The sequence below is a fragment of the Mya arenaria genome, chromosome 8 (assembly GCF_026914265.1).
Source record: "Mya arenaria isolate MELC-2E11 chromosome 8, ASM2691426v1".
NCBI lineage: Eukaryota > Metazoa > Mollusca > Bivalvia > Myida > Myidae > Mya > Mya arenaria.
In genome coordinates, this window is record NC_069129.1 from 22582894 (window position 1) to 22598001 (window position 15108).

The 15108-nt window shown below is 32.9% G+C and overlaps 2 protein-coding genes across 2 annotated transcripts in view; one reads left to right on the forward strand and one right to left on the reverse strand.

Annotated features, from left to right (window-relative positions):
- The window catches only part of LOC128243447 (glutathione synthetase-like), a 31410-nt gene extending 27354 nt beyond the window's left edge, over positions 1-4056 (forward strand). The window contains exon 13 of the mRNA XM_052961235.1: positions 596-4056. Within this exon, the coding sequence (XP_052817195.1) occupies positions 596-737 (142 nt within the window). The 3' untranslated portion in view covers positions 738-4056. The remainder of the gene's footprint in view (positions 1-595) is intronic.
- Positions 4057-5672: 1616 nt separating this feature from the next.
- On the reverse strand, positions 5673-14937 carry LOC128245067 (calcium-binding protein P-like). The gene is made up of 9 exons (XM_052963272.1): positions 14827-14937; positions 14274-14504; positions 13606-13721; positions 11565-11731; positions 11008-11035; positions 9855-10029; positions 9353-9514; positions 8847-8996; positions 5673-8313 (listed from the first exon to the last, which is right to left on the reverse strand). The coding sequence occupies exons 2-9, from the start codon at positions 14311-14313 to the stop codon at positions 8141-8143; spliced, it is 1011 nt and encodes a 336-aa protein (XP_052819232.1). The 5' UTR covers positions 14314-14504; positions 14827-14937; the 3' UTR covers positions 5673-8140.
- Positions 14938-15108: the final 171 nt, after the last annotated feature.

Genomic DNA, 15108 nt, shown 5'->3' on the forward strand with positions numbered 1-15108 from the left:
TATGAAAAAAAATAATGAGTACTTTATTTCAGTAAAAACTTAAAGTATTTTTTAAATATCCTAGCTGGCACACCTTGAAATTAATTTTATAAGAAATTTTGTCAGTACATTTTTTAGAACCTTATATTTTAATATGTATATTTTACTCAGATGCTTTGAAGAAATTAGTTATTATAAGGTATTGTATTTTACTGTGTTGCTAAATTGCTTTTTTCTGAGCTATCATGGCATTTTGGCATTGAAGAAGTAGAGAAAAGTAGGGAAAATTAAGGAGTTTGTGTGCAATGTCTTAAATGAAAGGTAAATGAATATACTCCTCAGGCCCTTATTTCTCAAAACTTCTTAAGCTTAACAGACTTAAGTAACTTATTTTAATTAGCCAAAATACATATTTGATACATATTTAAATATTGAAAAATGAAAAATGGTTTATTCGGATTGTCATAAAGATAATTCCTATCTAAAGTATAAACACTCTTAAAAAGGGTAAATATCACCCAAATAATTGGAAAAAAATAGTGAGCTTAGCTTAATCCTGTCATAATGGACTAGAAGTTTAGGCCAGATGTCAAATTTTGTATTCTAATTATTTCAGATCAGCTGAGGAAGAGTTGGTTAATGAAGAAGTGGGTCATCTCCTTAGAACTAAGGCTCATACAGACAATGAGGGTGGAATAGTGGCGGGGTTCGCTACCATAGACTCACCACTCATTGTAGAGGCACCATGTGTAAAATAGACAACGAAAGCTCATACCTGAAAAACAAAGATGGAATAGCTGTGTGTGTGTCAATTGCTGGGGTGGGATGGGGGAGGGTTGGGTTGCGCTTAGTATGAGTGGATGATTTGCAATTACAGTTACAAACTGCTCAATGTGGAGATGCAATGTGTATAGAAAATTGAGGGCTCAGGTGTAAAATAATTATATAATCACACATATCTCTTTTTTTGCTTATTTATTTATTTTGCTTTGTAAGTTTCTCTTTTTCTGGAGACGAAACAGGGTAATGTATAGGTGATTTTATTCAGCATATATTTTAGTTTAAAGTTTAATCCAACGAAACAAGTTATTGCAACTTATATAAGTTACTCTGGTTGGCACAAGGTTGGGCGTGAGTGTTTTATTGTATTGTTGGGGAAACCGGAGTGGCTGGAGAAAACACACTTGTCCGGCTTGGTGACCACGAACCATACTCACATGCGCCCAGGCCAGGAAATCGAACCCTGGTCACCTACATTTTACTTTTATTGGCTTGCCTGTTTTATGAAGTAATAACATCAAAGTATTATAGCCTTGGGGTCACTATAATTAGTTGGAAATGTCGGTGTTGTATTTAAATAACCATTATGCCTCCTTATAACTATTAAAAGCGTTGGCATTAATTTTGCTTATCATTCTTTTTTTTTTTTTTTAGATCATTCAGATGAAAAAAAACTGTTGTACATGTTTTTTTTAAACTGCAAGCTGTCTATAGAATGCATTCTCATTTTATATGGTCAGATAAGGAAAAGATATATTTGTGTGTAATGTGACCAAAATGCTTGTTTTAATGATAAAACATCGTCAATCGGGAGCCGTAATGGTAATCATCGTTTAAAGCATTGGAAATATTATTTTATGTTATAGTATTTTCTTGTACATTGTTTATGCTTTTTAAGTCTTCAATATTGGTATGTAATGGGCATTATAATCACCACCCCTCTTAGAAGCAGATTGTTTCATAATTAGCGAGATATTACAATAGCATTGAAGTTATTGTAAAACACAGTCTTGAAAGTGGCTTGTAAAGATTTTTAAATTTTGCATAAGGCCATACCAAATTTATTTCTACGGTATGTTGAGCATCAGGTTTTAGTTTTAAAATCTACCTACCTGGTAGGTATGAAACGAAGCACCGTAGAAAACAACAACAATAAATGTATTTGATAGCATTTGATAACGAAAGCATCATTATACATTTACAGCTAAAAAATTTAGATTCTGAGGCCACAATTGAAAAACATTTGACCCACAGTTTGATGGGTGGATAGGTTAACAGGTTATTTTACCATGCATTCAAAAAGTAAAACCAGCCGTGTTTACTTAACATGTTTGTGGCCAGTGTTTGCTGTTTGGTTTTCTGCTTGCAGTGTATTTGCTGAGTTCCAACAGGGAAACAAATCAAAACAGTTTGCTTACGTTAGGTAATAATTTACCATACAAGGTCTTTAAGGTTGACATATTGTGACCAAACTTGGGATGTAGGAAGAATTTATGGAGACCGTTTTTGGGGGATTGCATTTGGGGACCCTAGGGTCAAGGTCAATGTCACCTACCGTAAAATAGAAAAACGTGTGAAACTGAATCTCACAACATTTTTTCTGTCAATCATCGAAAAACCTGGTTTTGTGCATTGTGGTGTTTCTTTTTCTCTTTCTTACCTCAAAATTCCACAATGAAAATAAAATTAAAGAATTAAAATAACCAATGGGGAGGCAAAGTAATATTCCGGGTAGCTGGTAAGGCCGAACCAAACCAACTATTAATTTTGGCCTCATGGTATAATTAAAATATAAACTACTAATTGTGGCCTCATGGTATAATTTAAAGATATATTTTCAAACCCGCATTATTGTCTCCTAATTATTATTTAGCTCTATAAAATCATTTTCTTTGCATAATTAAGAGTTTAAAGAAATGTTGTTTTTTATTCTGGATGCTGAAAACCTAACTGTTGGATTATGCAAAACAGTGAACCAATTTTGCAAGCTGATAGATTTAATTTTTTTTATAGATGTATCAAGATAAAGCTATTCAGTATCTTTTCAAACAATAAATATTTAACGATAATCAGAAAGTGTAACTACAGTTTATATTTTTAACATTATAAAGCTACTATAAATTGTATGTATTATTTAGTGTAAAATCTTGCATGCTACTATTGCAATTTCCTATAATGCATTTAATTTTCAAAAAGACATATTTTAAACAAATTTTTTAAGATATTTTTGAGTGAGTGCAGACTATGACAAGCATACATATTCTTAAAAGGCAAAAGCTAAGCTAAAAAGGGAGGTCATATTTTTCCAAATTTAAATTTCTTTCTTGAAAACAAAAATAAATCGAATAAAACATTGACTCAATTTATTTTATATAAAAAAAATAAAAAAAAATGCTGTTGACTGCAAATTTTATCAGTCGGCATGGTCTGTAATTGTCACACTTCATTTTCTGATCTATTATGTTTGATCAATTTTTTTTGTTAAGTCCATAAACTTGGTATACACATTGGTCATGATCAGAAGATGGGGTCAATAGGTCAAAGGTCATGGTGACCATCGTGACCTTTAATGGAAAATTGATTGGCATTCATGAAAGGCCACACATCCAATTTGAGGAATCCCATTTTCTTATTTATCTTCTTTATATATTATTATATTTATAGCCTGATTGAGGTGACATTTCAGTGTATCAAATAAATGCCTTGGTATGTAAAGACATATTTAAAGATTTTTTTTGGTTGCATTGATTTGGTTCTGTTTTAAATTCATTGTTAATTTATCCATTGTACATATTATCACTCTGACAGCATAATATCTTTTATTTATAGACATTTATTTTGTTCGGATGTTATAGCGTAATTTCTTCTTTGCTCTGGTTATTCATAATTGTGTTTAAGAAGGAGGCACTCGGATCAATTAAAGCTCAAAATCTCATGTATTTTATTATTTAAAAGTCAATTATAAGCTTATATTTTGGTTTATTAAGAAGTCATGGTTTTGTGAAAGTCATTGAGTCATCAACTTCAACACTGATGTGCAAATACCTTGGACATAATTACTCAAAATAAAATCATTTCAACAAACTTCAGTGAAAAAACTTGTGAATATTTTGTTCATTTTTTTTCATGGTGCTTTTTTCCATCTATGATAAATTGAATGTTTTGTGTGAAGCAAGCATACTTGAATATTAAGTTTGATTTGTGATGACCTGTTTCTGTTACTGATTGTTAAGAATATGTTTTAATTGATGCACATGTATTTGTTCTATACAAGAAACAATAAATAAGTATATTATAGCTCAATGTTTTGTTCTTTATCATTGGTTTACACAACTTGTACAAATAACTTTAATTCCTTTCAATAGATTACATATATATGGTCCTTTTTAGCTCACCAGCTTTTGTGATTGGTCTATGTCCGGCATCGGTCAGTTGTCTTCAACAATTTGCTTTAAGTTTAACATACATCTAAACTGCCTGGACAGTTTTGATGCAACTTCACAGGGATGTTCCTTGGGTAGTGCCCTTTGTTGTTAAAAGTTGTTAAAAGATATGAATTCCATGAAGAGCTCTGATTGCCATGGCAACTGATGGAAAATTTAAAAATCTTGACAAAAACATGAGGCCAAGATATTTGGTTTGTAACCTTGTCTAGTGGTCCTGTAGCAAGATAGTTCAAATTAAGCCTGAAGGGTCACATGTTTTACGTCAAGATATCTAGGCAAATCTTTAATAATCATCTTGTCTGAAACCCAAGACCCATGATTTTTTGTATGTAGCATAATAAAGTAGTCTTCTACCAAGTTTGTTCAAATTATGCCCCTCGGGTCAAAACTGGCCTCACTCAGGGGGTCACAAGTTTCATATAGGGAAATATTTTGTATATTTGTGTCCCTTGGGTCAAGGCTGACCACACCCCAGAGATCACATGTGTTTTTTAAACTTATATAGGAACATGTTGGTTCTTATATGACTGTGACCTTTTGACCTACTTACTAATTTTCAAAGCCACAGCAATGAAACTTGGACCATATTTAAATGTCTGGAAAATTTGATATAGAAAACTCATTTAGGCCAGTGTTATGGACCTTAATATACCTGTGCGTATTGTCTCTGGCAACAGGTCTACCAAGTTTCATTTGAATGTTTTGAATGGTTTGGGAAATATGGCCAATATTAAGTTTTTTGCACAAATATGAAGCAGTGGCAAACATGAACAAGAACACCTCAACCCTTTTCTTCAAAAACAGAGGAGCCGAAAAAACCCAATCACAAATTAAAACCATCCTTCAGTAACAGTTGAATGACAAAGCAATAAAGATTTCACTTTTGCACCAGAACAAATGAACAACAAACAAGTGACACTAACAAAACATAGTTTATTAAAATATTATAGATGTACAAATAATGATAAATAAGCCGCTTAACAAATAGTCACAACAAATTAAAATTTTATTTTAACACAACAAGAGAATTGAGGTATAAATTCAAGCCTTTTTTGCGTATGCAGAACAAACTCTATTATAAGTTGTACTACCAGTACTCATTTTATTCTAAGGATTACCGCCAATTATTCTGGTAAGGAAATATACATGTGTTAAAGGAACTATACAATTCTATTTTATACTATACTGGCCTTAATCAAGGCAATACTTATTAGACACAATTAATGCTTTGTTGGATCAAAAACAATAAAACTAAATTTCGAATATGGAGTATCAAAAACACATTAATCAATTCTTATTATTGTCATAGACTTAAATGTTACTGAGGGCTTTTCCAGTAAAACATATAACCCCTGGGGGAATAATATATGGGTGGGTGTCTATTTTCGCTAATTTGGACCCAAAAGGGTAAAATTGCTCATGTAAGGGGGTGGCATAATATTAAATTGCCTCCCCCCCCCCCCCCCCCCCCCCCAGGGGTAATATGTTTAAATGGAATAGCCCAGAAAATAAAGGTTAACCATTAGGTTCTATAACTCTTTCAATAGTCAAATTTTAATTGTGGTCCTTGGCATTATTGAATGATTAACATATATATGTCATAGATTCTGGTTTATTATGTATTGTATTTCTGTACCAGTTTCTTGACAGATTGACAAATATGGCCGAGAGACCTCAAACTTGGTAGGCAGATTTGAGGTCAGTGGGTCAAGGTGAAGGTCAACAGTTGATGAACACTAGTTGTCATCTATTATTAACAATAACCCATAAATTATCCAAAAATACCTTGTACAATGCCTTGTAATGATATGTTAGGAGAAGACTTAGGTGATCCCTAGTAAAATTTGAGAACTTTGGTATACATGTTTATATGTACTTAGCTTTTGATATATAATTTAAATACACACATCCATTGTCTTATTTTTGGCCTTTCCGATTACTCGTTTCTAAGGGAGGCTACTCCATTCTCTACTTCTGAGGAGTACATTTCTCTCATTTCTAAGGGAGGCTAATCCATTCGTTACCTCCGGGGAGTACATTTTTGCAAGATGGCAGTCGCAGACAATGAAATCACTGGGGCATGCATATCAATGTAATACAAGTAAAAAACAAACATAAATGGACATTGGTGATAGATTATATTTCAGGAATGAAATATTCACTTACCAAATTCACAAGTTAAAATAAAATGCAATCAAACACTGAAACAAAAAAATGCCATTTTTTTTAAAGCCTTAATATAATGTTTAAGACATGTCATTGGTACATATACATGTATACTGGACTTGTGAAGCACTACAAATAACTTTAAAACCAAAAAAGTATAAAACAAAGTAGTAAAAAACACTCATACATATCATTTCAATATACTTAAATGTTAAAAGAATGAAATGCAAATATAAAAATGAGCGAAGTTGGTAAACATGATCATGCTTATAATATAACATAGGTGTGAGCCGCTGACCAAGTCATGAGTATAATCCTATCGTTACAACCTGAATTTAACACACAAAGTTGTCTAACAAATAATAATTGAAATGCTTAATTTTCTGAGGTTAATCTTACTGCCCAATCACATTGAATGTGTTGATACAAATGATTCATGTTTAAATTTCTCCTGATTTCACATTTAAATGATTGATTTGGGTAAATAAATGTCATACGTCAAATATGTTAAATATTATTAGTACTTCACTGTTGTCATGTGTCAAACACTTAAATACCATTAATACTTTAATCTCATCATGATGTATGAGTATATATAGAGGATGAGCTTTACTTGATGTTTGATTCATCAGTAAAATTAGTATATATTTTTTGGCTAACTATGCCTTTCTATTCAATTTTATTGCATCTGTCCAGACCTGTAAAGACATTTAGTATAAAGAAACTTCATTTATGTCAAAATCTACTTAGTATGAGTAAATTATTTTACAAATGGTAAACAAATAATGCAATTTGTTAACTACTTACAGGAAAAAACCTTCGAATTGTCATTCAAATTCAATTGTTCAAAATATTTCAAATAAAGCTTCATACATGTAATCTACAAGGATATGAGCATCTCAATTTTTATGTGAAAACTTTGTATCTCGAGTTATGAAAAAACTTAGTAGCCTGATTTTTGTAAGAAAAGTTTTTATATTGATTATTGTGAGAAAACTTTGTATCTCGTTTTTTAAAGATTTTTTTATATCGATTTTTGTGAGTATTTTTTTATCACAATTTTTTTGTGAGAAAACATTGTACCTCTATTTTAGTAAGAAGCATTTGTATCTTGATGTATTTTATTTTTGTGCAAACTTGAACAAAACCCCCATATAAAACTCCCCATCCTTTTAACATAATTATTTTAAAAGATCTGCAGTCACAATAATTTAAAACTACTGGCACACTGTACATCTAAGTTGTTAACTGTATGAATCATCATTATTTCTGTATAAGAATACAAGTTGCCCACATTGCTAGGCAAGTATACATGTGCATGTGTTTATTATATAACTATAACATGAACTTTTCTAAATCTCTACCCTCTGTAAATAATAACATAAATACATGAGCCTTATCCTTTATATGACACTACTGTTCATTAAGTTTCTATATACAGTCAATCTGCATTGGCTCGAACTCACTTGGCTCCATTTCCTTGTCGGCTCGAACTGGATGTAAAGGACTGATTTCTTTCAACTGAATGTGAGCAATCTTAATTAGATCGACTTTTCCGAGACTCAAGGTATTATTGCCAGTCACAGTGAATTTGAGCAAATGGGGTTCTACTGAACTTATTTGAAAATTGAATTCTCAAAAATTCAGTTCACAGCATCATCCAGAGCGCATCCAAACCATACCTGTATACATGAATTATAATAGTTTAACTTGCGTAGGAGATTCTGATAAAAAGAAACACTTATTTCCTAGTTACGCCGAAAGTTCTTTTAATCAAAACTACCGAAACTACCAAAACTGCCACAACTTCCAAAACTACTCATAGAGCTCCAACTGCCGCATCGACCCATGCCAAACATTCCGAACGGACTGCCAAAACCACCCATGCCACCACCCATCATACGACTGGCTCCATACCCCAGTGCCGCACCACCAATCAGACCTAGAAATAATTGGACATGTTTATATTGTGAAGACCATTAAATTGATGACAGTTTATAACAACATAAGTGTCACTTAGCAAACACCAATGCTGGTCTGTTTATAGTCTGTAAAACTAATCACTAATATTAGGATGGTTCCATCATATGTCAGTGTTTTGTTCCACCGTCATGGTAATGGAGGCGGGGCGCCTTGATAGGGGAAAAATAGTGTTGTTTAGACAAAATGTCAACAATATTTGTTTTCAAACCTTTTATTTAAAACACCCTGACCCCAGGGTTTTTGACTCAAGTTCCTTGTTACAGGTCTGGGACAGAATTTGCAGGAAAACAATTCAGCAAAGTTGCAGTTTGTATAAATCTCCTGGGTAAGCCTGCTGCAAACCAGGTGGGGCAAAACATTGATAGATGCATAGCATATCACCGATGTATAGCTATCCATGACTCTTCAGAGCTCACCTATCTATCATGTTGTTAGGACCTTAATATTAAATGCATCTTATCATCTGCTTATCTTGTTCCAATCCTGACTTACCTGCAGCCATTTTGCCTGTATTACTGCCCATAACTCCTCCAAGGCCACCTTTCTTTTTCCTATGGTGATCAGTGGCATACACAACATTTTGTTGTGGGCCCTGGGCATACCCTCCTGCATAGCCCTGGGGTGGTTGCTGATACCCATAGGCTGCAAAATAAACGTTGCATTTACAACAAAAAGGTGTTTGTATAATAATAATATGACCACTGTGCACTGCTATGTCAGTAACATGTGGTATAAAGAACAAATGCATTGTTGATGATTGTGACCACCTGAGCCCCCAAGTATAATCTGTCAAATACAACATACCAGAGAAGTTTCATGGTCCCAAGTCAAACTGTTGTTGAGATTTTTTGCAAACAAGTTCAACCCATTATGCAATAAAAAATAGCAATATTATTGTCCTTACATATATATATACCAATACGTATCACTTCTGTTTCCTTATTATAATACCGGGGTATCAATTATTTCACACATCCCTATTCACTGACTTTACTTACGTTGTTGCTGATAACCTCCGTACTGCTGTTGTGGGTAACCCTGTTGCTGTGGATACCCTTGTTGCTGTGGATACGGTTGTTGCTGGGGGTATCCTTGTTGTTGTGGGTACCCCTGTTGGGGTGGATAAGGGCCGGGCTGACTTGTTGGTGGAGGACCGGGGGCTGTAAATAAACAGATGAGGTAATGAACTAAATCAATGAGGTTATACGCCATATAATGTGCTTCTGATTTTTCTGTGGCTCCTGATAAGGTTTGTGCTTAGAGGGAACCTGGTTGTGAATAATAAGGGCTGAGTTGACTGAATATAACGATACTTAAAAGCGCACTATATACATGTAATTATCTGTATGAAATAAGTTATTCCAGTAAAAGAGTTAATATTCCAGTCCACAGAGTTTATTTGGATGAAAAATATCATAGTTCAGTAAGAAATGTAGCATTTCAGTAAATACAGACATGGAACTATTTTACAAAGGCTATCATTAAAATTCAAAGCTCTACCATATCCTCCAAAACCTATGGGTTGAGGCATAGGCATGCCTCCAGGAGGTGGCGGGCCTGGCTGGTAGCTGTAAGGAGGTGGTGAATAAACCCCTTGGGGGTGCTGGGGCTGGATAGGACCCTGAGGCTGAGGCGGTGAGGGGCCAGACTGGTTGCTCTGGGGTCGGGAAGGGAGCTGGAAAATAAAGGGGCCATAAGTTAGTACTAATTTCTTTTGCTCAACTGTGATAGCTTACAGAAGCAGGTTCAAGTCTGCTTCCCTGTGAGACACCAGTACAAGCGTCAGTTTTAAGGGGCCATGAGAATATACCTCTACTGGGGATCAAACCCACAACCTCTTGGGCGAGAGGCGGATACCACTATCACTTGACTTTAGATTTTCTGTTAATGGCCCTCTTGGTGGAGAGTGATTGACATAGTTTGAGAAAACAACTCAACTACATTAGTGTGAGAATGAATTACTAACTTCCTATTCATTTGAAAACTTCATGTATATGCGAAAAGTTGGAATGATGTAAATACAATTATAAACATGAGGAATGCATTGCTTTAGACATGACTGCAAAGGGCCTTTGTGCATACCATACATGCATTCATAAACAGATCAAGTTTTGATGACATTCAGGACATAATTTTACATTATTCATTTAATCATCTTTAAAGGGACTGTACACCAGATTGGCACAAAAAAAACGTCTTTTTCTGTAACCAATCTCAGGACAAGTATTTAATAAAATGGTTTACTCTTTGATATCATAATTGTAAAAAAATACCAAAATGTAAAAAAAAAATCGAGTCGAAAACCGGGTTCGAACCGGGGTCGCCAAAATTGCAGCCCAGTGTTGAACCACTGTGCTACGAAGGAATACTCTCAATGGTTGGAATATTTAAGCTATATACCTAACTTGGTAATATCACGTGATAACATCGACTAGCCAATCTTTTTTAATGGAAAAATACCAAAAAACTATGTGGTACTTCAGTTAGTAAGTTTCAATGCATTGTACACATCCATACCAAGTTTATGTCAGTTTTCGACAATTTTCTTTTTTTCTCTCGCTATTTCATCATACGGAGTACAGCCCCTTTAAAGCATACATTGTAAACACTTATCAACAACCAATTTTCTATAAATATTAAAAGTAATACTTACAGTAGAAATGATTGCTGACATCCACTCACTGAAAAAATACAAGAATAAGGATTACTTTTTAATAATGCATTTTTCCCCCTTATTTTCAAACATAAAAGAAATGTTCTTGTTCCTCATAATTCAAAACTACATGTACAGGTAAAAATAAACATACAGGAAAATTGGTTTTATATTTTTCAAACAGAAATATTAATGAATTTTGTATTATGGTATCAAAAAACAGTTAACACATTATATTGTCGTTATCGTCTGTATTGACGTGTAATATCTTTTTCTAAATACTTTTAAGGCCAGAGTTTTTTGTGTTTTTTTTAACTGCTTACCCACTTTTAGCAATTATAAAATAAATAAATTCAACTTAATCTGTAAAATTTCAGATCTCAGAATGATGACTGTTTTCCCATTTATGTAAAAAATCATTTTTTGTATAGATCAAATTAAAGGCAACAATTAAATTTCTAAGTTTTGTGGCCAAAAAAGAAGAAATCAGATGAAAAAAGGAAAATTGGCATCACTGAATTCTTACTGCGAGTAATACATAGCAAAATGATTCATACTGTAACTGCTGCTCATTGTTCATAAGGAAGTAGTGTGGCTTTGCTTTATGGCTTGGTTTCTCGGGGACAGCTATCAAACATGAGATGCTCGACCCTGAGGGCAGCTGAGGAATGTCTTTGAAGTTGTTCTGTACATGCTCCCCAAATGCAAAGTGTTTGCATACATTCTGAAATGATAAAAAAGCGTCCATGGCTGTTTTTTTTTTCATGATTTTGTAATTGAAAATGTTGTGAAATTCATTTTAAATTCTTAAATGAAAATACATTAAAGTGACACTCTTATTCAAAATCAGTACATACACATATATAACAAACATAAACTTTGAGTGATAAACCTTTAACTCACTCAAACTTTATGTTTGTTTTTACCGTACTAAATAATGCATTTATGGAAAATATTAATAAATGATAACAAGATCGTAACTGTGTACTTACTATGTGAAAACGCAAAAATATTAAATGATTGGTGAGTGCTAAAGATTTACTCTGATCTACTATTGTTTCATAAGGTAGAAATACCATGTTTTCTGCACCTTTCTTTCAAATTAAACTTGGTATCCTTCATAAGTACCACTGTTTTCGACATTTATTCATCCTTTTTGGTATAGAATTGTATTAATTGTGGTAAATTTTATTTGGGAGTAAGAGTGCATGTTTAAGTCTATCTTCATGATTTTGTTACATTGAATATGTTTTGAAGGTTTGTTTTAAATTCTTAGATGAAAATAAATGAAGCATATCCTGAAAATATGTCAAAAAATGTGTTGTATTGAATTGTGTGCGACATGAATTGTCACTATCAAGATGAAAATACACGTATTCGTTAGGAATGCTGTGATGAATTACTATATAATTATACAGCAATTAGCAATTGCAAAACAGAACATTTTAAAATGTCTTTAGTTGGTGACAGGTGTTTACTGAGTAATTAGTATTTACAGCAGATATTTTTCAATAATAAATTAAACATAGACTTAGTTCAAATCAGATAATTTATAAAATACAATGTGTCACATCAATATTATTTTATATAGATAACACAGAAATGAGCATTAACCAGATTGTTATAACTCTCTTAAGTCTAAAATAACTTCAGTTCAGTTAATACACAGTTGATACACTACCGTAAATGTGTATATAGGACACACTTTCCCCCTGGGTTTTACTTAATTGCAACAGGTTTAAACATACAATGTATTCATCGACAACTGTTTTTAAATGAACAGAAGAAAAGTAAGGTGTTATGAGGACTTGCTAATGTTTTTGCAAAATGCATCTTTTTTATGACACAAATAAAGTTTCGCAAATTGTTAGAAGTATGAAAACTAATATAAAAATACCCAAAGCAGCTGGAACCTTTCAGCAGATGTTGATATTTGCTCAAATATTGTCTTCGATAAACTAACCCTTTTCATAAGCGTTATTAAGGCTAATGGTCATTTAATTACAGCTTTCTGTGATTGGTTGATGTACATTATCACGTGATGTTATCAATGTATTGTTAATAGGTCGAAATACCCTTCACTTTTTTATACAAGTACAGGAGGACTTGTGGTGAAGGCGTCTGTTTTCTATTTTTTTGTTGACTTGACTGGTGCGTGTTCGCACCCTACTAAAATCAAAATACATTTTTATTCTAAAATTTTCTGCAGTTTCAATATCATAGAGTAAAATAATTATTTAATAAGTGTTTTCAGATGCATGACCGGGAAAAGTAATTTTAATCCAAAACATGAGAAAAAAACTACTGATCCTGCCCAAACAGGAACATGTTTATTAATGAAAAATACTTTTTACAATAAATATCTGTATTTGCTTCAAATCATTCTTTTTTAGATTATCCCAACAATTTTATTTAGCTGGGAGTCAGTGTCACCCTTATGCTTGACAAATTACAGACCTCTGGTAACTAAATAGTATGTCAAAATAAATGGTTTACACTTAATGGAAGGGATACGCATTAAGCTCAGAATTGGAGTCCCTAGCTTGAATCCAGTCCATGAATCTGCCATTCTTTCTTAACCTTTTAATATATACTTACTTTCATACAAATCTGTACTTTTGCTGTCATGTCGCCTTTTTTCTTGTATGCCAGGAGATTGCTGTCAGAGTAAAGCTTCAGGTAGACGTCATTCCAACCACCTGAGAACAAACTCTCTGTAAAACACAAACAAATAAATAATCAAGCCTCAAATATCCCTTCCACAACGAGATGTGTTTTCAACAAGATTCATGATTTCTAAGTTTGAAATTTAGGTTTGAACATTTCTGTAATTATCTAACAAATACATTACATGTATATACAATAAATGTGCAATAACTGCATATAGAAATAGAAGCAGATATTGAGTTTTTTTGCACTTACATGGCGATATAATGTATTAATTGTTATATATATGTAAAATAAAGTTGTTAACTGTACTATCTTTATTTTTTTTTACTTTTTACAAAGCTGGTAAAGATCTGTAGTGCATGTGGGTAAGAACAAGCCACCTTGTTAACTTAATAGGTTGAAAATTGTGCATGTGTCACAAGAGTTTGGGTTCAAGCAACATACTGAACACTTTTTTATCTTCATTTAAGCCAGCACAATTAGACAGAGACGAGAGTGCATAAAAAAGTGACATGTAGTGACTGAAATCGACGGCAATGTTTATTCTATGTCCAGTATCTATTTTTATACTTTAGTACAAAAGAACTGTTACTTACTGCTATGTCGTTTGACATAGCCTTCTTTCACCACCGACATTGTTGTGTAATGAACAACAAACTATGAGGTCTTGAAGTGTTCAAAATTAGCACAAAACTTGAATTCCTATTTTTACGTCGCCTGGCTTGTTACAATTCCAAGTAGTAGTGTAACTACTGCAGTGTTAAAACTTTGGCTTGTTGATTCGAAAAATTTATGACTGGTCCGTTACTTATTGCGCAATACTTTATCTGCAAAAAAGAGAAAAAAAACAACAGAACATTAGTCAGTCACAAATTGATTTGTCTGCAACATATTTACAAATGGAGCTGTTCAACTAACGAATATCAAAATATTGAAAAAAGAGCAAGAAAGTAACATATGTGACAAGACACAATCATTTATCAATATCAGTTAATTTCTTAGCAAACAATTATGAAACATTCTGGAATGGTCGAACTTCGTGTGATAATCAATGATACATAGAAAAACTTATTCCATTATTCATATACATATTTATACATGTTAGAGATGAAATTTTAAAATATATTTCATAATATTCTAGAAAATTACCAAGAAACGTCAAATTTGGTAAACACAGTTAAAAAAATATTGTTTGTGAGAAACAAAAAGGCTACACCCAACTATAAATTCAAGAGGAGCACTTAGATTAGAAGAAAAAAAAACTTGTCATGCGTGAAATAAGTATTGCAGCAAAACAGAATAAAACTGAAAAACATAAATTGTTTTTTTACGGTACCTATATTTCCGTTTCTAGCGAGTTTTCATTTTCGTAGGAAAAGTAACGTAGGGTAGTTTTAATACAGTGTCAATCCGTGATTTTGTGAAACTGTT

Coding starts and splice junctions, on each gene's coding strand:
- LOC128245067 (XM_052963272.1), bottom strand. CDS start 14,313: ATGTCGGTGGTGAAAGAAGGCTATGTCAAACGACATAGCA. Junction 13,722..14,273: donor CTATGTCAAACGACATAGCA/GTAAGTAACAGT, acceptor TGTGTTTTACAG/AGAGTTTGTTCTCAGGTGGT. Junction 11,732..13,605: donor AAGTACAGATTTGTATGAAA/GTAAGTATATAT, acceptor TTATCATTTCAG/AATGTATGCAAACACTTTGC.